Source organism: Sitophilus oryzae, unplaced genomic scaffold (genome assembly GCF_002938485.1).
Source record: "Sitophilus oryzae breed Bouriz unplaced genomic scaffold, Soryzae_2.0 scaffold_1442_pilon_pilon, whole genome shotgun sequence".
In the NCBI taxonomy this organism is placed as follows: Eukaryota; Metazoa; Arthropoda; class Insecta; order Coleoptera; family Curculionidae; genus Sitophilus; species Sitophilus oryzae.
Window position 1 is genome coordinate 2,201,815 of NW_022146107.1, and position 23,708 is coordinate 2,225,522.

General features: G+C 34.6%; 2 protein-coding genes and 3 long non-coding RNA genes across 5 annotated transcripts; 1 reads left to right on the forward strand and 4 right to left on the reverse strand.

Moving 5' to 3' along the window:
- Positions 1-568: 568 nt before the first annotated feature.
- On the reverse strand, positions 569-2,503 carry LOC115877210 (zinc finger BED domain-containing protein 5-like). The gene has a single exon (XM_030893369.1). It carries the CDS (start codon positions 2,501-2,503, stop codon positions 569-571), a length of 1,935 nt encoding a protein of 644 aa, XP_030749229.1.
- Positions 2,504-12,238: 9,735 nt separating this feature from the next.
- LOC115877042 lies at positions 12,239-12,664 on the forward strand. The gene is made up of 2 exons (XR_004049275.1): positions 12,239-12,425; positions 12,483-12,664. It is a non-coding gene; the product is annotated as an uncharacterized LOC115877042 (long non-coding RNA).
- A 3,602-nt stretch (positions 12,665-16,266) lies between these two features.
- On the reverse strand, positions 16,267-19,218 carry LOC115877041. The gene is made up of 2 exons (XM_030893109.1): positions 18,951-19,218; positions 16,267-18,722 (listed from the first exon to the last, which is right to left on the reverse strand). Exon 2 carries the CDS (start codon positions 18,714-18,716, stop codon positions 16,902-16,904), a length of 1,815 nt encoding a protein of 604 aa, XP_030748969.1. The 5' UTR covers positions 18,717-18,722; positions 18,951-19,218; the 3' UTR covers positions 16,267-16,901.
- An 89-nt stretch (positions 19,219-19,307) lies between these two features.
- On the reverse strand, positions 19,308-20,535 carry LOC115877043. The gene is made up of 3 exons (XR_004049276.1): positions 20,054-20,535; positions 19,872-20,003; positions 19,308-19,797 (listed from the first exon to the last, which is right to left on the reverse strand). It is a non-coding gene; the product is annotated as an uncharacterized LOC115877043 (long non-coding RNA).
- Positions 20,536-20,973: 438 nt separating this feature from the next.
- On the reverse strand, positions 20,974-21,396 carry LOC115877071. The gene is made up of 3 exons (XR_004049279.1): positions 21,221-21,396; positions 21,062-21,163; positions 20,974-21,008 (listed from the first exon to the last, which is right to left on the reverse strand). It is a non-coding gene; the product is annotated as an uncharacterized LOC115877071 (long non-coding RNA).
- Between the last annotated feature and the right edge of the window lie 2,312 nt (positions 21,397-23,708).

The window sequence follows — 23,708 nt, forward strand, 5'->3', positions numbered from 1 at the left end:
AAACCGCTTCTTTGAATTTTAAGCCATGTTGTTGGCGCACTTTTAAAAATTGTTTGCATTTCTAGTCTGCCTTCATCAAAAATAATCACTTTATCACCAGTGTATTTTTTACAAACTAGTATTTTTTTAAAATGTTTTTTATTCATTGTGGTTTATTAGTAGGTACATATAATTAAAATTAGTAGGTACCTGAATTTATTATCCATTTTAGACCTCTGCTCGAATCAGCAATTGGAAACGAACATTTCCGAATATTCAGACTGTTAACGTGAGATTCGTGAACATATAAAATATGAACGTGTATTGCCTAAAGCAGTGTTTCTCAATCTTTTGTAGAGTGAGGAACCCTAGAGTGCACTTTTTTTTTCTAGGGAACCCCTACCCTATATTCTTAAATATAAGACATAGTGCATGTTTGGTTTTGTGTCAATATATCGATATTAATACTACTTATTGAGCTTCTAAATTAAGAGTAAATAAAAAAATGTAAGAATTAAGTACATAATATATTAATAACTCAGAAACAGTAAAACACTTAAATATTCATTACAAATATTTTTTTATGAGCTTAATGCGAAGGATGGGCCTGTTTGTTTGATACAAGTTTGTCGATATCGGGTTCAATGTTTGAAAGTTGTATCCGCATATCTGCTTCAGGATTAAGTTTACTTCTTAAGTCGGTTTTTGTAAGAGCATACTTCGAAAACCCTACTTCACAACGGTAAGTTGTAGCAAACGGCAACAATTTTTTAACAGCAAAATTGGCTAATTCTGGATATTCACTTCTAAGCTGGGCCCAAAACTGCAACAATGTAGCCGAGTTGAAAGTAGTTTTAAGGTTTCCATCGGCAGCAACATCAATAAGTTGTTCAATTTGTTTTACAGTTAGGGTTTGATGAAACTTTTCGACTGGGACTGAGAATGGATTGCGAACCCAATCAAGATCCTCTTCTCGTCTTGGAAAATATTCTCTGATTGAAACTTGTAGGTTCTGAAGATGGTTTATTATCTCCGAAGTGATTTCTGCTGACAATGCAGTCTTCGACTCACACACAAAATCATGCAGTGTAGGAAAGCACTCCGAGATTCCTCTGTTTATACACGATTCCCAAAACTGTATTTTATTTAACTTGGCCTGGATTTTGTCATATAAGGAGATTACTGTTACAGAAGTTCCCTGGAGTGATAAATTTAATTCATTAAGGCTTGAAAAGACATCGGCAAGATATGCCAAACATTGTAACCACTTGATGTCAGTTATTCTTGATGATAATTCAAATGAAGAGTCATTAAGAAACACCATCACCTCATTTCGCAGAGTAAACAGGCGAACCAATACTTTTCCTCGCGATAACCATCGCACTTCGGTGTGAAGCAAAAGCGTGGTGAATTGGCTACCCATTTCTTCACAAAGAACAGCAAAAATTCGTGAATTTAGAGGCCTGGACTTTATAAAATTTACAATTTTTACTGCTTCATCCAAAACGTTTTTAAGAACGGGAGGAATTTTTTTTACTGCCAATGCTTGTCTATGAATAATACAATGGCTACTTTCAATTTCTGGAACGACATTTTTAACACGTGCAACAAATCCAGAATATTTACCAGTCATTGCTTTTGCACCGTCAGTGCAGATATTAATGCACTGATTCCAATTAAGTTCTTTTTCAGTGATATAAGAATCGATCATCTTAAAAATTTCCTCGCCGGTTGTATGGGTCTTCAAAGGTTTGCAAAGTAACATTTCTTCTTCTGCAGAGTTGTTGTGTATGTACCTCACAATAACAAGCAATACTGCACACCCTGCCACGTCTGTTGTTTCATCAAGCTGTAGTGCATACCAACCACTACCTTTTATCCGTTGAATAACTGTATTTTCTATTTCGTTACTAATTTCATAAATTCTCCTATGAACAGTATCGTTTGAAAGTGGCAGCATTTTTACACTATTACTAAACTTTTCACCAATCATGGTTTCGACAACATCTATTAAACAAGGTTTAATAAGTGTTTCGGCAATTATATGCGCTTTTCCAGCCTTAGCTATGCGGTAACTTACTTGAAATGAGGCTTTACATGCTTTTTCATTAATGCTGCTACCCACTAAAGACGATAAATTCTTTTTACTTTTATTCATTTCCACTAACTTGCGTTGAAAAAAATCCACAGGTTTGTCCTTGTATTCACTATGATTTGTTTGTAAGTGTCTTAGAAGTTTCGCTGGAGCTAATGAACTGTTGCTGAAAGTCTTAAAACAAATTACACACTGGCTGTTTGGCGCACTAGGATCCCCAGTGGAAGCAAAACCATAGGATAAATATTCTGGGCAATATTTTCTAATTTTAATTTTCTTATTCGCAACGGGAACAAAACTTGAAGTTGACGGCTCATCGCTGCTAGCATTACTCCAAATCCCTTCAACAGTTTCATCTTGACTGATGGTTGGATCTTCCTCTACCTCTTGTTTTCTTTTAAAACAACCAGTTTTCAGCCATTTATCCATTTTAAATAATAATTACATAAGAGTAAAGGCAAGAAAAACAAACAAATCGTCTTTCAACGGGTTTAAAACAAACACTTTCAATGCGAAGACTGCGTAAGGAAGGCTACCGCATAAAAACAAAAGCACCTAGGACAGCGGCCGGCGATTACTAGAAGGCACAAAATAGCAAAATACATACACGGCATTACAATGATGCAAAGCGAAGTAAAATTAACGAGTCGCAACAAGCGCGCGAGCTCGGGCTCGGATGCAGATCAGAAGGGGAGTACTAAGAATATTTTTTTTATTTACACCATTTCATTGTTGGGTGATACCACAATTTAAAAAAAAAATTATTGGCTTCTTGCGGAACCCCAATCGCCCCTTTGCGGAACCCAGTTTGAGAATCACTGGCCTAAAGAAGCCCTCATCTAAAAATAAAAAATAAACTACATTATCGATTTTGCATGTAAATTTAATAACATATAATGAATATAATAAATGCAATTTAGGCCCGGTTGCACATACTCGGTTCAAGGTGAGTTCAGGAAATTATCTTTGGTTAAGAGTATCGAAAAATTACATCCACGAGTATTACCTGTACTGCTAATTTTACTGTCTTTTTCGTTAAATTGCTAATATAAACGTTAACTTCTGTGAGTTTTGGACAAATGCAAAGGCTAGTGGAAAAAAATTGTGTCTCCTTTAAATAAAGTTCTATAACGCTCCCCTTCAGGTACCAAGAAAATTAGATACAATAAAATATTTCAGTAAGTTTACCTACATTTCTTCCCTTGAGTATAATTTTTTGTTCAAATCTTGACAGGAGCATTTGATAAGACGAATCCAGTCGCAAAAAATATAAGTATCGAGTTTCGGGTATTAGAGAGTGTTGTACAATTGAGGGTGTACAATCTTCTTATTCACTTTATCCAGTTCTCCACATACTCCAAATTCCTTCCACATTCTACGGTTTGTTGTCGCACCACCACTAATTATTCCATCCACAAGTTTCCAATTTGCTTATTACTTCAAGTGTCAATTTTGCTAATGTTGTAGGTACCCTTTGTAGCACCGCCATAAACAGCGACGGGTTGACGAAAATTTTCGCCTAACGATGAAAACATATAGACGAGGGCATGATCTTCTAAAAGTGGGTAATTATTTTTCTCCTTTATTTCGTAGTCATTACAAAAGTCTACAGTCCTGTCAATATTCATTTTAGTAACATTTACTTCCAGACTACTACGTACTTGTATTTCATCGAAAATTAAAACGCCATGTTTTTGAAATTCTAATCTAAACCACACTTAATTTTAATCATCGACAGGTAATGTCTAATTGTAGTAGGTGAAGGCAGCGGCAGAATGTTATTTACTCTCAAAAATTTGTACGTAGAGGGACTAAACTTATTATGTAATTTAAATATATTGTAGGTGAAGCTTCTCTTAAATATTGTTGGTTTATGAGCCGGCGCGATGGAGAGATCCCAGAAGTCCCTAAAAACTACTAAGTTGCAGCTAAACTACAGATTTTTAGACACAAAAAGAGTTTTTACAAAAGTATCAAATACTTGTCGAGCTTTTATATTAAACTTTATGGGCCGTTAAGTTCAGAATATTAAAAAAATAATTTTACTTTTTCGCTGGTCGTATTTTTAACAGATCCTGTATTAAACTGCATTAGTTAAATCATTTTTCTAAATTTCACATTGTAAATGTAACGAATATCCGACAATTTTAAAGTTAATTTCAGTTTTGTTAGCATATCTCTTAAGAAAGGTAGAAAAAAATACAAGTTAGAGTAAAAATTGATTATCTTTTATTCACGATGAGTTATCGTAAAAATTCCAAATACTTCCCGAAATATTAGTCTTAGCTATGCCTAGAACTTATAATTCTAGTTAAATTTTGTTTTTTAGCAAAATGGCAGCAACACAAAAATTACATTCCTTTTTTTCACACCCTGTATATCATTGTAACAGTCAAATTTCCTCGAAACTACCTCTGTGTGCTAGCTCATAAATTATCGCAAATTACTATTATTTTTGCATCATGTTTACTATAATTTTATTGTTAAATATTATTTTATTTAAATTTTACAATTATGCAACCCGATATACCCCACGATATTATTCAGCTACACATTATTGTCACTGATGCCGACCAGCAGTAGGCTTTTTGTCCATCTCTCTATATCTTTGGTCATCACTTGTCACTGTCAGATCAAATCAGATGTTTTTGGATTTATTTATCCTTTGTTTTGGTTATTGAAATTTTATAATTATCAGATAAAATTTCGTAGTTAAATTGGTTATTTTTAATGGGGATCGCAGTGTGCAATTCGTTCTTTTAATTGTGGGAATTTGTGAGTTAAGTTCGTTCATTGAGCGGATATGAAATATGACAATGGCAAATATTCTAGAACATAATTTTTTATTTATGCCTTTTTGTGAGTTGGACTAGTCAAGATATATAGTTCTCTATCTATATACTGGAGGGAGATTTCCGGTTGAAATCTGATTTTGTGAAGGAAATCGAATCCTTGCATCACTTCTTGTGTACTCCCCGACCGGGTATCATCGTGAAGAGCCGGCTGCCGTTTCGTGAAGCATTCCCTGTTGGTGAATAGCAGGTCTTCGTAGAGAAGGATTAAGGCTTCCGAAACATATTTGGTCAGAGACGTGGTTGGATTTTGATGATTTTTATGGACCGCCGACCAATTTCCGCAATGGGATTAAAATAGCCAAATTTTCCGACCGATATTCCGATTCCACGTGCCCAAGAAGTCCCCGAATAGTTCCAAGGTATGCTATAATTCTTCTGCCTATTCTAAGTCAATGCTCAACTGATTTTTGTTCATATTGTTGTCTGGTTTTCGACTTTTCCACGCCCACGTGGTGTAGAAAGATTAGTTGAGTGTTATCTTTCTTAAGTCTTATTTGGTTGTTCGTAATTGTAGAGCAAGAAGACCGATCCGTTCCGGTAAGACCGGTAAAGTTCAGATTTGATTAGTCTTTCTTTATTACCTTTATTAACTCCTACACGTTGTGCTAGTCCTTGTTCTATAATTGAGGCTCTTTTCTAAGACAACCAATATGGATTTAGGGTTTTTTTATGTTCACCATTTGAAACCTCAACAACTTGCCTTTCATCTGTACGTCTGCTGACATCCGTGGGCTCCAGTGACAGTACACCGAGTTGCTGTACCCTGCTGTAGCCACCTCATAGCTATACACCGTAGCTCAGCCGGAGGAACTTCCGAGTTGTTTCAAGATTGTACATCGATTAGAGTAAGACTGTTTAGATTTAGATTTGCTATATATAAACCATCCTGACTGTATCTAGTATAAGTTAGCTAAGGGGGATGACGTCTTAGATTTAATATAGCTTAGATCATTTTTGTATGTTTAGTAATTCTTATCGATTTAAATTTCTTAACACATTTCATTCATTTCTTCTGTCTATGTTGTTGTTGTATGGTTTTATCGATGTTCTGACTTTTATCTTCTGCATCACTAGCTTTAGTTACTTAAACCGTGAGCTCTTCTCCACGCGTAGGTCCCAACTATTTGGTCATCTCTTTGATTACGAAGTTGCCTGCGAATCAGATCACCTGAGTCGGTTCTACTGTAGTATACGGTCTCATTTGTTGTTTTCTTAACTATGTCTGCTTTCAGTTTTGCATGATAGGACAGAATTTCCGATAGTATTCTTCTTTTCCCGGGAGTTAACCATAAATACTCTTTCGGGTAAACGCATCCGTCTTCTTCATCGTATCCAAATCGACAGTGTTCTACCAACCATTTTACGACTGAGCATTTTGAGTGATAGACGGCACCGTCCAAATTCTGGGCTGTTCCACACTCGACGCATCGTCGATCAGTTGATTTGTCTTGGGATGGGAAGACTAGGGATAAGACTTCGCTTTGTGTTAAAGCGGCCTCTGTGACAGCAATTTCAAGCACTTTCTTTGGATCTCTTAGTATATCTCCATATATAGTCTTAGTATATCTCCAACATATTTCCATTTATACGCGCTAGCAAATTAAATTTTGCTTTTGAGAGAATGCCAAGTTTACCAAATTTTCCACTTGAGTGGAATCTAGCTTGTATTTGTAAGTAATGGCTATTCTGTTGGTTGCCATTCCTGAGAGTAGTGCTAGTACATCTCTATTTTTCGAATCGACCCATAATCCTGTTGTGGTTTCGTCGATTATAGCTGACAGATCTTTGAGAGTATAGGCTATCACTCCTAACTCCTTGTCAATGATACTCTCGAATAGTTTGAGAAGGATAGTTCTTTTTCTAGTCGTGTTCTCCTTTTTAGAGCATTTATCACTGAATGTTACGCTCTCGATGTTATCAGTAGCTTCTGAAATCGACTACGGATTTTATCCTTTTCTCATGGTGATTCAAGACTTCGTCCCATTTTGTTCTGGCGGAAGCTTTTGTGAAGCATGGATAATGCACTTCTTCTCCTTGGATTGTTACAGATTCAAGTCTGGTAACTTCCTGTGGATCAGGCATCAACGATGCATACGAGTCGTCCGAGAACGTCAGAGTCGTTGAGGTGTTTGAGCTTTTTGTTGATAGCTCCACTTCATTGTCTATCATCCCCTCGTCTATTCTTCTGAGTCGTTCCTTCAACGTGAAGATGTAATCTTTCGATTCATCATTTTCGTTAATAGGAATTTCCTCTATTTGCAAGTCGTCGCCAGCAAACATTTCTTCTAGTAGACTCATCTTGCTAGAGGAGGTAAATTTATTTTCTTTTAACCAAGACCAGCTTTACCAAACTGGGTAATAAACTTTTAATATTTTAATAAATTACTTAATAATTTTTAGTAGTATTATTTACAGTCTAGTCTCATAGTTAAGTTAGTCACTTAAGTTCAAATAATTATAGTAAGATTTGAAGTTCATGGTAGTTACATTCAACAGTTCGAGGTTAGTGTTGAAGTCTACTTAATAGTAACATCTTTTATGCCGAGTTCATAGAGTATAATCTCGTGGCGCCCTTTTATTAAGATCTTTGAACCCCGACCACCCGGCTGTTAAAATTAAAAGCTAGTGGCCTCTATGCAACTCATTACCGATTAAGTAAACTTGTGTTTTATTGAATTTTCATTTTCAGTAATACTTAAGGTGAGACGAACGCCACAATTATTAGATACACCGATTAACCAACAGTATCTCCTGATAACCGCACCTACCTACCTACCTACCTACCGTCCTATATACCGTCCTACCTAACGTCCTACCTACCGTCCTATACCAACCGTCCTAATTACCGTCCTGTCTACTGTCCCATCTATCATCTCGGTTGTACACTGTTTGTGCCGGCGATATATTTCAAGGTAATTTGAAATTCTAAATAAACCGGCCACACTTCTCTCTGATTTGTTTTCATTAATTAATTAAAAAGTTAAGATTGATTAACATTATTGAATACACCCCTACATCACTTATTTATTGCTTTAAGACTGATAGAATATATTTTAATAAATAAAGGCATACAATAAAGAATTTGAATTTAAAAAATTTAGTTTTAATCCAGCCATAAGGTGGCGCAAGTCTCAGTGTTAATAAAAAAATAAGTGTTTTACATTTTACACAATGAGTAAAAAACGAGTTTTATATGGATTTTTTTTCAATTAAAGATAATGGAAAACAAATTGCCGATTGTGAATTGTGTGGCACTTTGTTGTGTTTTAAATCGTCAGTGTCGAATTAAAAAAAACATTTGTAAACGAAACATCCAACCGTTAAATTGAAAGTCCCAGAAAAAAAAAATTAGTGTCTCCATTTCTGATCCTGAAATTCCCGAGAGCTTGCCGAGTTTGGATGTTGCTAACTTATCAAAATCAAAATCTGATGTAACCAGTGTTGCCAATTGCGGATAATTGTTCGATTGTCGGACTATTTGATAGGTTGGTGGACTTTTTTCGGACCAAGAAATAGATCGGACAATTTCGGAATATTAATATATTGTTTGCAGGCACCGTTGTTGTTGCTTGCTAATATTTTAGTAACATTAACATTCTATCTATTGGCAATATTGACGGAATGTCATCAGTCATCATGTCATATTATGCGTCATTCCGTTATCTGTCATCAAGTCATCATTCCGTTATCTGTCAAGTTCAACAAGTATCATCACTGTCATCAGTGTCATCGTCATCTCATCTGTCATTCATTTTTTATTGAATTATTAACCCTATTAAATTCGTATTGGTGTTCATATAATATAGTCCTTGTTCCGTGTTGGTGTTTTCATTTTCACTACAATTATGGATAAATGGCTAATTAGTTATAAGGTAGGTTTGTTTATTGGAATTCTAATCTACGAAAAACGATCTTTAATGTGCTAAATCAACAAAATTGGTCCATTTTTTTCAAAGTTACAACTCGTTGAAAATGAGTAAAAAAATCGCTGTGGTATTTAATTTGACGGGCAGTTTAGTTAAGGTAGTTAAAATGAAAAAAAAAAGAAAAAAAATATTCTGAATGTCGCTCACTTTGTACTAATCCGTTCCGCGGATCAGTACATATTCCTACTTGTGCGTCGCGTCGGCGCGATCAATTTCCCTGCGTGTATGTGGAAGCAGCTTGTGACTCGAAGATGCAGGGGATCTTGCAACGCACAGCGAGATACCGAATTTGGTATGGTATCAACAGTGTCCTGTATTGGAGTTGGGACCAGGTGTAGCTGAGCGCTCTCGGTTGTGCTGCTGTTGCTGCCAACTGCTGGAACGTCCCCTGGAAGGATTGTCCCCAGATGAGCCTTGCACGGCTTTTCGAGTGATCGTAGTCAGCTGGTTGATAGCTAGGCGTAGTGCAGACCGCTCTTGGGCGATCTTGTCTTCTGGTTGATCCGGCATTGGGTTGCTTGGTACTGTTGCAGACGGATTGCTGTTCCGGTGGGAGGTGGTTATGAAGGAAGATCCCATGTCGTGAGCTTCAACAGCCACTGCAGCGAGCTCCTCCAATGTTTGACCTTTTTTAGGAGTAATATGAGGCTGGTGGGCTGTGGCAGCAGGTCGAACCATTTCGCTTTAAAAACGTCGCCTACGACGCGAGTTCCGGCCCAAGGAACACATATGGCAGAGTAGTTGCTACGGTCTTTTGTCACCAAGCTCTACGCCAGTGAGGAGCATGTGGAGTTGCGCGTCGGGAGAGTCAGTTTGCCCAGCCAAGATTGCTCCGTTGAGGGCTGTGTATTTGTCCACAAGTGGTGGTTCTGATGATGTCAGACACATCTGATATGGTGTCGTAGTCTAAAGTGGCCACGACCAGGTGATATTTCGAAATATCGCTGCGTACATGATGCACCTAGAACTGGCTTTCCACTTGGAAGAACCAGAGTTCCGGGCTTGTCCGCCAAAAAGGAGGAGAGGACTCCACATTGGGGACAGAGGTGGGCTGCGTGGTTGCTAGAATCCTCTCAGAGCCGGCCGAGGGGACCATACATTACTTTCCCGTTTGCACCCGCCAATCAAATCGTTTCAGCACAAATGGGGGCGGAGCAAATTTCCCGCGTTATTTGGAAATGAGGAGATTATTTATACCATAGCTTTATACACTTTTGCGCAATTTAGAAAATAAATTCTGAAATTTAAAATTTATTTAATTTAATATTAATTAAAAAATGGACAAATTTCCCATGAAAATACATTTAACGTAGAACTGTTGTTTTTCAAAAGATAACTATATATTTCATTTCATTAAAATACAGAAAAATGGGAGGGTGCAATTTAAAAAAGCTATACCTAGGTAATAATTATTATAAGAGTTTATTTTTTTTTTCTTTTTCTTAAACCTTTAGAATTATATCCATATATATATATTTTTTTCCTTTCTTGGGTGTGAGGTTTTTAAACCAGTCTATATAGAAGAATTCTTCTATAAAGACTGGTGGTAGCAAGGCGGCTGCGGCTTCAAGAATAAAGTGCCTGAGAAAGCCCACCATGATGAGGCGAAACGTCGCATAATAAAAAAAAAGTTTCCGTTTTCAATTAATAAAAAAAAACCTCACACCCAAGAAAGGAAAAAAATATATATATGGATGTAATAATTATTTTATTCGCTTACATATAATTAATATGTTGGTTTATGTATAGATCAGGAGTGTGCTGCATTTACTTTTAGATATACCCATAGGAGATACTAAAGCCATTTTTTAAATAATTTATGTCAATATTTGAGTTGTCTTTTTTGATTCTGCAGTATCTTTATAAATTTTAAGATCTATATTAGAAGTTTTTTATTTCTAAATTTTAGAGTAGGTAGCAGAACCTAGACTAATAATAATACCGAACAGACTGTACATACCTACATCTATTGCAAAAATGTTGTAATGTTTCATTTTGGTTAAAGAATTTTACATTATTTATTTTGTGGTCCATAATGTATTAAGAAAAATGTTAATATACATAAATAGGCTTAGCATGAATGAGGGTGAAAAACACAAGATTAGAATTTGTTGATAAAATTTATTTTTGTTAGTAATAAAGACATGAATACAAACTACAGTGATATTTATACAACTTAATTATTCCAAACATATATTTATAAACCAAAACTTTGTCCGCCCAAAATATAATAAGTACAGAGATATGACAAATAATATTTAAGAAAATATATTAAAGCAAAACCGTAACCAATAAAATATAATATAACAATATACCTAACACCGATAACAACAGTAGTGGTAGTTATATGACAAAAGAGTATTTTACATACATAATTAAAAACTATATCAAATTTTAGTCATAATCTGTTTTTCCAAAATCCCAAAAATTTAACAAGCAGATTACCATCACCCATTCTAAAAATAATAAAAACTTAATATAATATGCATAAAAAACAATTAAAGAGTATAATAATAGTGAAAAATAATACATGTATTTTCTTCTCTGGATAATATGTTTGCTTCTGATTGTTCCTCTATATGCAGCGTTTACACCGATTAATGTTATTATTATTATTTAAATTTACTATATTCTCAGCTATGCCATTCTAAAAATAAAAAACTTAATATATACATAAAAGCAAAATTATATAAAACTTATTTAAAATGGTGAAGGTGAAATACAAAACATAAATTTTCTCCCCCGGATAATGTTTGCTTCTGAATGTTCCTCTTTTTGCTGTGTCTACACTGATTAATGTTAATTTTAAATTTACTACCGCATGATCGAGAAAAAACGGCGTCAACGATGGCTATGAAATGAACATCGCTGTCATTTTATATGTAAATTTATATGGGAAATGTCATCGATCGTCATTTTCCAGCCAACTGGACGCCGTTTTTTTTTCGATCATACGGTATATTCTGAGCCATGAACCTTTCAAAACAACTTTTTAATAATAATAACCACAACCATTTACTAATAATTATATAACCAGCATCATATTGTAATAACCATCACTCTTTCTAAAAATAAAAACTTACTGTAATTATACATAAAAACACAATTATATAATAATAGTTATTCATAATAGCACAGAATATCTAGCTACGCAACAGAAACCTACTCGAAATGAAAGAGCTAAAATTGCACAAATAAAATACTAGATGGCGCGATAATATCATAATCAGTAAAGTCCCTAGACATATAAAGTACCGCAATTGGTTTGTTCAATGTTATTGGCGCCAAAATGGCGGATTTTTGGGGTATTTCTGGAAAAAATGTAGTGGTAGGACTGTTTAAGTGTCACATTTGTCTGAATTTGTCATGTCAAATGTTGAGAAGCTGTCAATTTCAGGATAAAAATATTTATCCACATATTTTAAAATAATTATAAAGCCACTAAAATGCTACAAATTTATTAGTTAATAATGTATAGACGTCGATATCTTTGGTGAAGAAATGTGTATTACACGAAAAGGCCGCCATTTGATGTGTTTTCTAACATCGTCGATATTCAATACACGTTAGGTAGTGGATTGAATTTATTTATGCTCCAGTGAATATTTTTAACAATCTTATTTGTAGTATAACCTATTGGTACATAAAACTTCATTATAGAACAAGACAAGACCACAATAGATCTGGGAAGGTCGCAGTAGGTCAGGCCGAGATCAACCTCTAGAAATCTGATCTAGAACAAGACAAAGACCTTACTTGCAAACTACCATACATATCTTTTAAAAAGAATGCTAAGTGTAGGTGAAATCTCTACGTAATCATTCCCTAAAATGTTTAGTGTAGTTTAGTTTTCAACATTTTGCAGTAAGAAGTTTAGATAAATCTACAATATATTATCATCAGACCAAAGGAAGGATAATTATTTAAAAGAATAAGTTATGTTATGATACATATATAGATTTGGATGACATCACTTCAGGTGGTTTTACCAGTCAGGACGAACAGGCATATTAATCAAAACACAATGAAAAAAAGCTCAAATAAATTTGATCCTAATAACAAGAATGTTGTTTATGCATATGCTAACTATATAGTTATTATCATGGACTTAAATAGATTAGTTTTTACGTATTTATTGATAGTAATTAATATTTTTTGGTTCATATTGTAATTACTGATAAAAAGTAAACAATATAATGTAAGCATGTAAAGTTATATTTAAAAATTTGGTCTTATAGAGTCAGTTATAAATAAAAGTGTGTGATTTAAATTTGATTTTTATACATGACATAAAATTGTTAAGATTCATTTGAAGTTTTACATATTGTATGCATATTGTCGAGGTAAAATTATGCCTACTTAATTTATGTATAACAATAATTACAGTTATTTCAATGTTAAATTTATAGCAGTATAACTTTTTTATTATAATGATACTTAAACATTATGATACTTGTTTTAAAAATATAACATTAAATGGCAAAGTAAAATATATTTTAATTGTATTATGTAGTATTAACTTGCTTTTATTCAACTAATAATAAATTTGTTGTATAAAAATCACTCCATAACATACAAACCTTAATTATACAGCATACATAAAGAGCTCCTATGCGTTTCAAGCTTCTTTCTAAGTTATTTTTAAATTAAGTGCACAATTACATACCTAAAATGCCGAAACTACCTGAAGTAATTCTAATTGAAACAATCTTTCTATCAATATTAATATATTTCAAAAATAGCAAGTATGTATCATATCAATTTAATTATTACATTTATTTGTTTCAACCATGGTTCAAAATTTTCTCGTATAAAAGCCGGCCTTCAAATTTAAGTTTGTAGCTTATTTATAGTTCCAAAGACTTTCGTTTTCATGCTTATTTGTCAAAACTAACTACAGCATAACTGGTATAATAGGGAAAGTTTACTTATGGTATAGGTATCCCGTTCTCATCAACAAAGTTTTTCCAATTGTTTCAACTGAATTAAGTACTAAAATGCTAAATGTTATTCCAACTTTATTTCTTCTTACCTATTAACTTACTTCTGTTGGCGTACTTTGCGCTAAAAGGTAACATAATTAAATGCTAATACAAATGAAAAACACATGTACGGAAACCATTCGTTTATAACCTCTTAACATAATATATAGGCCTAAAAAATTAAATTTATGAAATTGAATATTAATATACCACCTGATATTACGTTAAAATGAAGGTAAACTGTAGATAATAAACATAATTCTATTACAATTAATAAATATTTTATTTTACGGCTTGCCTGTCAATGTTGGTCGACCATATTGGCGCCACACCGACCAGCTGCTTAAAAAGCCGAAACAGCGAAATGTTGGCCTCCTTTTTAAATTTGCCGCTAGTTTTGGCGCCAATATGGCGGTAATTGCGGTACTTTATATATCTAGGTACTTTAATAATCAGAATATAATTGGAAATGTTCAATTTTCGATTTTGGATCGACGGCACGTCGACGGCCTTGAACAACCTTGAAGCTCGGCTAAATATGCACAGTTGCCAGATTCAAAAAGACTAATTGGCATCCCATTCTTTTTCTGGTGTATAATAATTTCTTTCTATTCTTCGTTTGTTGTCAGATACACTTATATTAATTATTCGTTTGGCTTTTAAAATAGTTTTAAATGTTAACTAAGAAAATAACTTTAATTACCTTTAAAATTAATAATATACAGGGCGATTGCTGGTGATATTTATTAATGCTCAAACGTTAGTAATGAAATATACGTTTAATAATAATGGAAATAATTTATTAAAATGCAGTATAAAAAATGTTAATTGACTAAAAAAATACTATAATAACAAATTTCTTCTGTTTTTACCACGTTATTTATATAGACCTACCTAGGTAGATTTTAAAAAGTGACACAGGTACAATAATTAATAATATATTAGTTCGGCATAAAAGATGCTGTCACGACATCGTACAATAAATTAAAATTCGTAAAATAAATTATAATTATTAATTAAACAAATCTTTATAAAGAAACGCAAGTATAACAAATTTTGGCCCAATCGAACTACAGGAAATGATATCATAATATTGTACTCTATTATGGTACCACTCGATATGCTTCATAATAATGCAATGTCACCGAAGATCCGTAGTATACCAAATTAAATCACAATCGAACGCCAGGAAATGGTATCGTAATATGGTACTATAGGTAGGTACCACTTTATATGCATCAGTACCATCATATTACAATGTCATCGAAGATACGTACTATATACCAAGTTTAAACCCAATCGAACGCCAGGAAATGGTATCGTAATATGGTACTACATTATGGTACTTCTTGGCTTCATGGTACCATAATATTGCAATGTCATCAAAAATACGCAAGTATAATCAAATATGAGGGAGCCCAATCGAACGTCAGGAAATGGTATCATAATATGGTACTATATAGAAGGTACCGCTTTATATACTATTATAGTACCATCATATTACAGTACGGGTCACCGAACATACGTAGCATACAAAGTTTAAAACCAATCGAACGAAAGGAAATGGTATCGTAATATGGTACTACATTGTGGTACCCCTTGATATGCTTCATGGTACCATAATATTGCAATGTCATAAAAAATACGCAAGTATAATCAAATAAAAGTACAATTGAACGTCAGGAAGTGGTATCATAATATGGTGCTATAGAAGGTACCACTTTATATGCATCAAAGTACCATCGTATTGCAATGTCACCGAAGATACTATACCAAGTATAAGTCCAATCGAATGCCAGGAAATTCAATTACAATCAAACGTTACAAAGTGATTGTAATTCAGCTCGTAAGATTTAGCTCCAACTAACATGGCAAGTTAAATACCTAAACGTTTGAAAAAAGAGCTCTAATCTATTTTAATACATTTAAATGATGTAGCAAATTTAAGCTAAGCTGTAAGCTTTATCAGGCAGTATTACAATATGAATTACACAATGGCAACACTGCATAAAATCCTTTTAAATTTCGTTTGTAGAAAACTGTTTTCTTTTAAATCTATCACCCTCTATTATGTAGTAGCGAAACTACCGCATCAAAATATCTGATTTGGAGACAGGCTTTAAAAGCCTGTCTCCTTTTGATACCTACGATTTTATACGTGTAACGAGGCTTCTGTTGCGTAGCTAGATATCCTGTGATAATAGTGACAAATAATACATGTATTTTCGTCTCAGGATAATATGTTTGCTTCTCAATTTTCCTCTTTTTGCAGTCTCTACCTTGATCAACGCTATTTCTGAATTTACTATACTCTGCCTTGAACCTTTCAAAAGAATTTTCATCCAAACCTCTACCAAAATTACACACAAAATTACACATTTCTTGCAAGGCAATCTAAGATAAAATACCGTAAACCTGGGTTACTTTGCTCCATTTTTTTGAAGAAATATGAGAATTAGTTGGTAGAAGACTCAGAAAAAATAAAATGAACTTGTACTTATCACCAGAGATAAAACAAATATTACTGAGTATTGTCTCATGGCCAATTATTAGGTAATCATTTTTTTTGGTACCAATTTTTTTTGTTAAAAAGTGGCGCAAAGTCAACCAACGGAGGGGGTTACTTTGCTCCAATTCAAAAATATCGTTGTAACGTGAGCTATGTGTTATTTGGGGCAAAGTTACCCGACGCATTTAATTGACTTTGTTCCAAATTATAGTCTTAAATAGCAAAAACCTCCAAAAAGTTGTTTTTTGATATATTTTATTTCAGAAAACCTTAATATACAAACTAGAATTGCAAAAAATGCAACTTTATGATCAAACTTGTGTAGATAACGTAGTGAAATACCATATTTATTAATATGCATTCAAAAGTAACGAGAAACTTATATAACGTGGTTCAAATAAGTTCGTAGAAGTGTTGAAAATCCGTTTTTTTTCTATTTCAATTTTCAAAATAAACTAAGAACAAATTATGAAATAGGAAACACTGACTTAATGTTTTTAAAAACAAAAAAAGACAAAAGGTCAACTGTTTACATTGCGTAACAAGAAATATTTACTAATCTAAAAAGTCTGTTAATTCCGGAACAGCAAATATGCCTCTTTTAGAAACTTGCTTAGGTGGATTTATGGAACCCAGAACATCGTCCCAAGAGTAAGGAATTTCATCTGGTTTAGAAGGCCACTTCCACATTTTCAGCGACTTTTCCATGGAGCTAATGACGACTTCGTCTTCATTAAATCTCAAAATTTTCCCAGGATATAGCAATCCTTCATAGGAAAAAACAACGAAACTTCCTATTTCCCGAACTGTATTTTTAAATTGAAGGGTATTATCGTTTGCTGATTTTCCTTCTATGTAATCCACGAAAGCCTTTTCTTTTTCCTGCTCTTTAACCAGTTCGTCGAAATCAATGTCGTCTGAGGAATTCTCATCAAATATAGTTTCGTTGCGTTTTATCCCAGATGAAGTAGTAGGCTCTTCTTCCAGTGTTTCATTATCGGCTATTACCTCACTATTAGACATATCTTCATCACTTTGCAAGTTTTCCAAACAAACACTTCTTCCGGGGGGAATATTGAGTTTTTTTCTACGACTTTTAACAGCTTTCGTTAACTCTATTCGTTGGCTTTGAATTTTTTGAAGAAATGCGCCTTGGATATCATCTGGATTACAAGAAGATCTTGGAATGCGGCTTAGAACTTCTTCTACCTTTAAGGGGACTATGCCACATTTACGAAAACCTGCTTTTAAGTTTTCTTCCACGTTTGGCCCAATAATTTCCATCATTTTTGACAAAAGCGGTGGAAAGTTCTGCTTCTGTATGTTGGTATTACGAATGCCTTCATCAGTATCTTTCCACTCTGATAGTACCCTCCTCCATGCTATTTTCAGTGGTCTGAAAAATGCCACATCTAAAGGCTGCGTCAAGTGGGTGCTATTTGGCGGTAGGCAAATCAATGTTATTTGGTTTTGGCGGCATAGCTTTAATGCATGCACTGTTATGTGAGAGGACAGATTGTCACATAAAACAACTTTTTTGCCTTCTAATTTTTTTAGCCGAGGAATCATCTGACATTCCAGCCAGTCGCTAAATATTGACGCATCAAACCATCCTGAACTACTTGAATTATACCGGCATCCCTTAGGTCCATTTTCGGTCCACGTCGTCCACATTTTGTTGGCTCGATATACTATATAAGGCGGGAGTAATTCTCCTGCCGCATTACCTGAAAACATAACCGATATGGACGTTTTCGATGCATTCCGTATTAACTCTGGATATTTTGATCCTTTCTTTACTATAACTTTTTTCTTTCCTGGATCATCGCTCAAGTTCGTTTCATCGAAATTCCAGATATTCGTTGGCGGGACGTCTCTCAACTCATCGGACAAATTTTCAAAAAAACTTCTTATCATTGGTTCATCCACGGCGGCTCTCATTCGTTTTACATTTTCGGCGAAGCGTTGTGATAGTTCAGGGTTTCTGACTAAAAAGCCTTTTAGCCAATCAGTACCAGGTGTGTTTTCTTTAAATACTTTTACTTCCCTTCCACATCTGGCCAAGTAATTCTTTATGATGTTTCTCAATTCTTGCATATTCACAGGAAACCCATAGTCCCCTAAAGATATAATGCACTGAACAAATTCTCTTTCTTCGTCAGCAGTAAATATGGGCTGATGCCCCGGTTTTTTAGAATGTCTACATTTGAGTTTATTCAAGATTGTTCGTCTAGGAATCTTGTACTTTTCTTCAGCGGCTCTATGCGATATGCGTCCATGTTTTATTTCGTTTAAACATTCTAATAGAGTTTCTTCTGTGTAATCAGCGTATTTTCGCGCACCGGCTTTTCTTTTGTAATTTCTAGGCATAGTTAACTATAAAAAAGAAAAAAAAATGATATGAGTGTATTTTACCCCGGAGCAAAGTAACCCCGAAAATGAAAAATGGGTATACTTTGCTCCGGAGCAAAGTAACCCCAAAATACCAAATTTTTGCAGGTCCAGACAAGAAAATATATTTTTTTGTTTTTAATGGTTTCGTTAAAAATATAAATAAAGGAAACAGTTAACGAATATTCCTTATTATAATATGCACACACTTACTTGAAAATCAGCTTTAATAACTTGTGCACACACTAAATCTTGGCGATTAAAAATAGAGCAAATTCTCTTACACCAGTTTCACATCAAGGTTATGTGCCTAAATAAACTTAGAAATGGCGGGCTCCTTGCACATGTTACACTAACATAGATAACCTTCAATACAGCAGTGTTAATTTGGTCATTTTCCTCTTAGGTGTAATTTTATAATAAAGTGAAACTCTTTTTGAGTGTGGAGCAAAGTAGGCTCTGAAGGAGCAAAGAAGCCCCGGTTTACGGTATTCTATCTGTTAGGAAATGCATGAATTTTTTTTTAATTGTGTACCTCTCGTCTTTCTTCAAAAGAAATGGGTTCTATTTTTGGGTATACTCTCTTTAATGAAATGCTCTAAATCATCCTTGTAACGCAATTTGCTTGTTGTCAGCTCGTCAATATTTAAATTATTAGTATCAGAAGATGGAGAACCTAAAACAGACTCGCTTCTCTCCTCATACAAGGCAACTGCATGTATATGTTTACATAGTACATTTTTTACAGAATTTTGAGGGCATTGGCACATGTATCTATGTAAACATATCTTACACGCATTACAATACCCAGTTCTACAATCAACATTACATAGTTCACTGTATGAAACAAGGTAATACTTATCTTTTACAGAACAAGATTGAACTCTAAATCCAACGTCAGATAGTTCAACCTTTTCTGTCATTTCCTCTGCTTTTTTTGTGAGATTCAACAGTTATTCTGTGATTGTAGCTATTGGCATTTGGTCTTTCTGTATCTATAATCTTCTTCCACATCTTGTCGTCAACAATTTCTTCTAACAAATCTAATAACTTCTCTACCCTAAAAAATAAAATAATACCGATACTCAAAATGTTTTTGTTCAAAATATTTTATATTTAAATTTGTATTTTTACCTGAGATTACGTTGTCCATTCATTTTATTGTACTTCAAAAGTTTATTTAGGCTCTCAATTGCCATATTGGTATTTATTCATTATTGACAATGAGCCCACATCATAATTCTTTCCTCACTCTTGAAATAATAGCTTAAAAAAAATAAATATAGAATAAAAAAAATATATTAAAAATGTAATACCTGTTCAAATATTTTAGGAAATCAACTTCTTCTTCTTCTTCCAAATGTTTAAAATACTTATCCTTGTGGTCCTTAAATTTTGCTACATCAGCTTCTGTTAATATTTTTCGCATTTCCATTTTCATGTTTTTCTTTAATTCAATGTTTTTAATTTTTGCCTTTCCCTGAATATTCCAATTTTTAATAATGTGTCATGTACAAAGGAGTCTTCTAGATGTTGTATTAGTACTCATCACTTTGGTCCAAGCATTATAATATTTCGGGTCATCGTCGCTCATAATATATTCTGCATCAATTGGTTTACCGAATTTTGTTAAAAGAGCCCTAAAAAAAACTTCTTGAATTATCTGATCCAACCTGTTGGAAAGCAATAATGCCACTGGAAATCCTAAATTATTTTCATCCTTAATTAAAATAACAGTTAAATCAAAATTTTTCCTGTTTGTTCCATGGGTGCCGTCAATACATATGATGCGACTAAAATCCAGCAGTTTTTTTAACCCCACTGCAAAATCTTCATCTTTTAACCCTGGATAATTTTCACCTGAAATTAAATAAACATGTTATAATAAAACCGTCTTTTATAACTTTTAGTTAACACTAATCAATATTTGATTTAATTACCAATTTTCTTAAATAAAAATGCATGATTATTTCCTTGTGTATTCCATTCTTCAATTTTTAGGGCTGTAGCTGTCATATCATCATTATCTCTCTTCTTATCAATGTTGTACTTGCGAATCAAATATGCCAAATCTCCTCTTGTTACTAAATTTATCCTCTCAACTTTATTATTTTGAATGTTTTTTTCTCGCATCTTGAATTATTCTGACATTTGATACCCCTGCTGATAATTGTCCCACAATAATACTTTGTTCCACCTTTGGCAGTCGTTTTGTTCTCAACTCATCTGTATGGCTCACGTGCGTTTCGACAAATCTGGCTTGAATTTAACCTGTATTTTTTTATTCATTACGTAGGTATTAGACAAAAAAATATCATGATTACCATCTGTAGTTATTTTCACTAAAATTCGTGAAGGGCAGGTTCCATTTATACGAATACTACCTCCAGTTTTCATATGACGTTTGCTGCATGAACTAACAAATCCTAAAAATGAATTTTATTAACAATGAAATATTTGTATAACATAAATAAGTCTGCAACCTTTAGAATAGCTTCTGTTACAGTTATATAATATAGTCTCTTCTCCACTAGCATGTTTTTGTCTATCATGACGAGCATAGTTTACTTCTTTATTATCCAGCGACATCCAAGCTGTAAACTCTTCAAGATTTCTAAAATAAAAAACAGATTGTTGAATATTCAGATTATGTATGGTACTTAAATGTTTAATTAAACAATCAAGGAACGAAAAATTCTCTTCATTTGGACATATAGGACATTTGATGTGCTTCTTCCTTGTTGTTGTTTCTTCTTCTGGATGGAACTTCCTTACATGTCTATTCTTTGTGAATGTACTGGCAAACACCATTTTGCATACTTGGTAAGTTAATTTGTTATTGCTACAAAATACAATAATGTACTAATTCTAACCCTAACTGCACAATTAACATACCTTGCCAAATCCATATTTAATTAATCCCTTAACTTAAGGCAATATACCTTTTTGCTCAGTGATAAATTCTAATTCCAAGACAAATTCACCAACTACAAACTATGTACAAATAAATAAAGATGAAAATAAAGGTAAATAAAGATGAAAAGCACCAAAATCACAACAAATTAGTTATCAAACTAAAGATATCAAACCACACTAATATCCTTGAATATGTGTAAATAATAATATATAAAAACAAGACTAATATCTTTGCATGAAACACAAATTGGCGGGAAAATAGTAGTGACCGTATATAAAATCGTTCAATCACCCAGAAAGGCTAGCAAACGATTAAATTAAACGAATTAACCAACTTGAACGGTAACATTTCCCAGTCAGCTGATCGTTTTTTTTTTTTGTTTCGGGGGTGGAAAAAATCTTTTAAAGACTGCACGAGCTAATCCCCGAAGAAAGGGAAGACTCTCGTGACTGTGTGGGACTCAGACAGCTGTTACCCACTAAAACAACCACCTCCAGGGATTTCCAGCTATATAATCCGGGTATTGATATCGGGAGAAAAGGGACGAGGCCCTGTGTGCCTAGAAGGCTAGTTTTGAGATTCAAGATTTGGGAGCGACTGGACACTAAGTCCAGAAGAGGTTAGTGATTGTCCGGAAGACAGTTTTGGGGGGGATTAGATCATAGGGGGTAACATACTAGCAAATATGTTAGAAACCATGATTTTGACTTGACTGGCTACTTGCTCAAGTAGTTGTTTTTGAAGTTCTTGGATTATTGAAAAGGGGTGGAATGACGCAGGGGGATTACCTTGTGGCGAGTTGTTGAGATTGCTTTTGAGCACTGAAGCATAAAGTGTAGGATTTTGGGAGATAGGAGTCGGGACCTTTGAGGGTACCGGCTGGCTAAGGATGTTTGTATTGGGATTGGGATTACGATTTTTCGGATTTTTTGGGCATGAATTATGGCTGGCTGGAGCGGACCTCCGCAATTTGAGCAAATTGCAGGTGCATCAGCCTCTTTATCACAGGATTTAGTGTGATGGGATTTGGCGCACCTCACGCAACGCGGTTCCGCAAAACAGTTCGAAGTAGCATGGCCGAATTGCTGGCAATTGTGGCACTGACGTACCCCATTACCGCGCCTCGGCGTCACCACTCGAACCCTCAGCGAGCCCACATGCGTGATGTCGAAGATATGGGTTTGATTTTTGGGAATTCTGACTTTGATGACGGGCAGAGGAATACCATCGCGTGAGAGGCGATGCATTTCCCTGACCTCGAAACCTTGGGAAGTTAGGTCTTCAATTATTGCCGAGTTGTCGACAAAAACTTCTACACCTTTAATTAGGACATTAAGATCCCTGTCTTCAGGGGAAAAGTAAGTATGGAAGGGAATTTGCTTGTTTTTGAAATAATCGACGATGGCCCTATGGTCATCAGAAGAAGAGGGAGTGATTCTAATGCCGAGAGGCACAGTTTTTGCTTCGGAAAAGCAGATTTTCTGCTCTTTGAAGGATCTTGTGATACTCATCCAGAGACGAGTATCACGAAGTACGACTTGGGGAGGCTTTTTGGGCCCTTTGCTTTTGGATTGAGGCTCCTGCTGCATTTGAGGAGCAGCAGGGGGAGTTTTAGGTTGAGGCTCCTGCTGTGTTTGAGGAACAGCAGGGGGGTTTTTGGGATGGGACGCCTGTTGCTTTTGAGGAGCAGCAGGGGGAATTTTAGGTTGAGGCTCCTGCTGTGTTTGAGGCACAGCAGGGGGAGTTTTGGGACGTGGCACCTGCTGCGTTTGAGGAACAGCAGGTGGGTTTTTGGGATGGGACGCCTGTTGCTTTTGAGGAGCAACAGTGGGAGGGTTTTTGATTTTTGGGACCTGACGTTCCGGACAATCGGGCTTTTTTATATCAGGATTTGGTCCTGATGATGATGTGATGGGTGAGGATGATGGTCGAGCTGGGGAAACCTCCCTTGAGGCTAGCTTTTTCACTGGGGTTTCAAGAGACTCGTCAGAACTGGCCTGACGCTTCTTCTTAGGGATGATGTTTCTACTGAATTTTATTTCATTGGAAGTGAT

Excerpts from the sequence above, each read along its gene's own strand:
- LOC115877041 (XM_030893109.1), bottom strand. The coding sequence starts at position 18,716 with ATGCCTAGAAATTACAAAAGAAAAGCCGGTGCGCGAAAATACGCTGAT.
- LOC115877210 (XM_030893369.1), bottom strand. The coding sequence starts at position 2,503 with ATGGATAAATGGCTGAAAACTGGTTGTTTTAAAAGAAAACAAGAGGTA.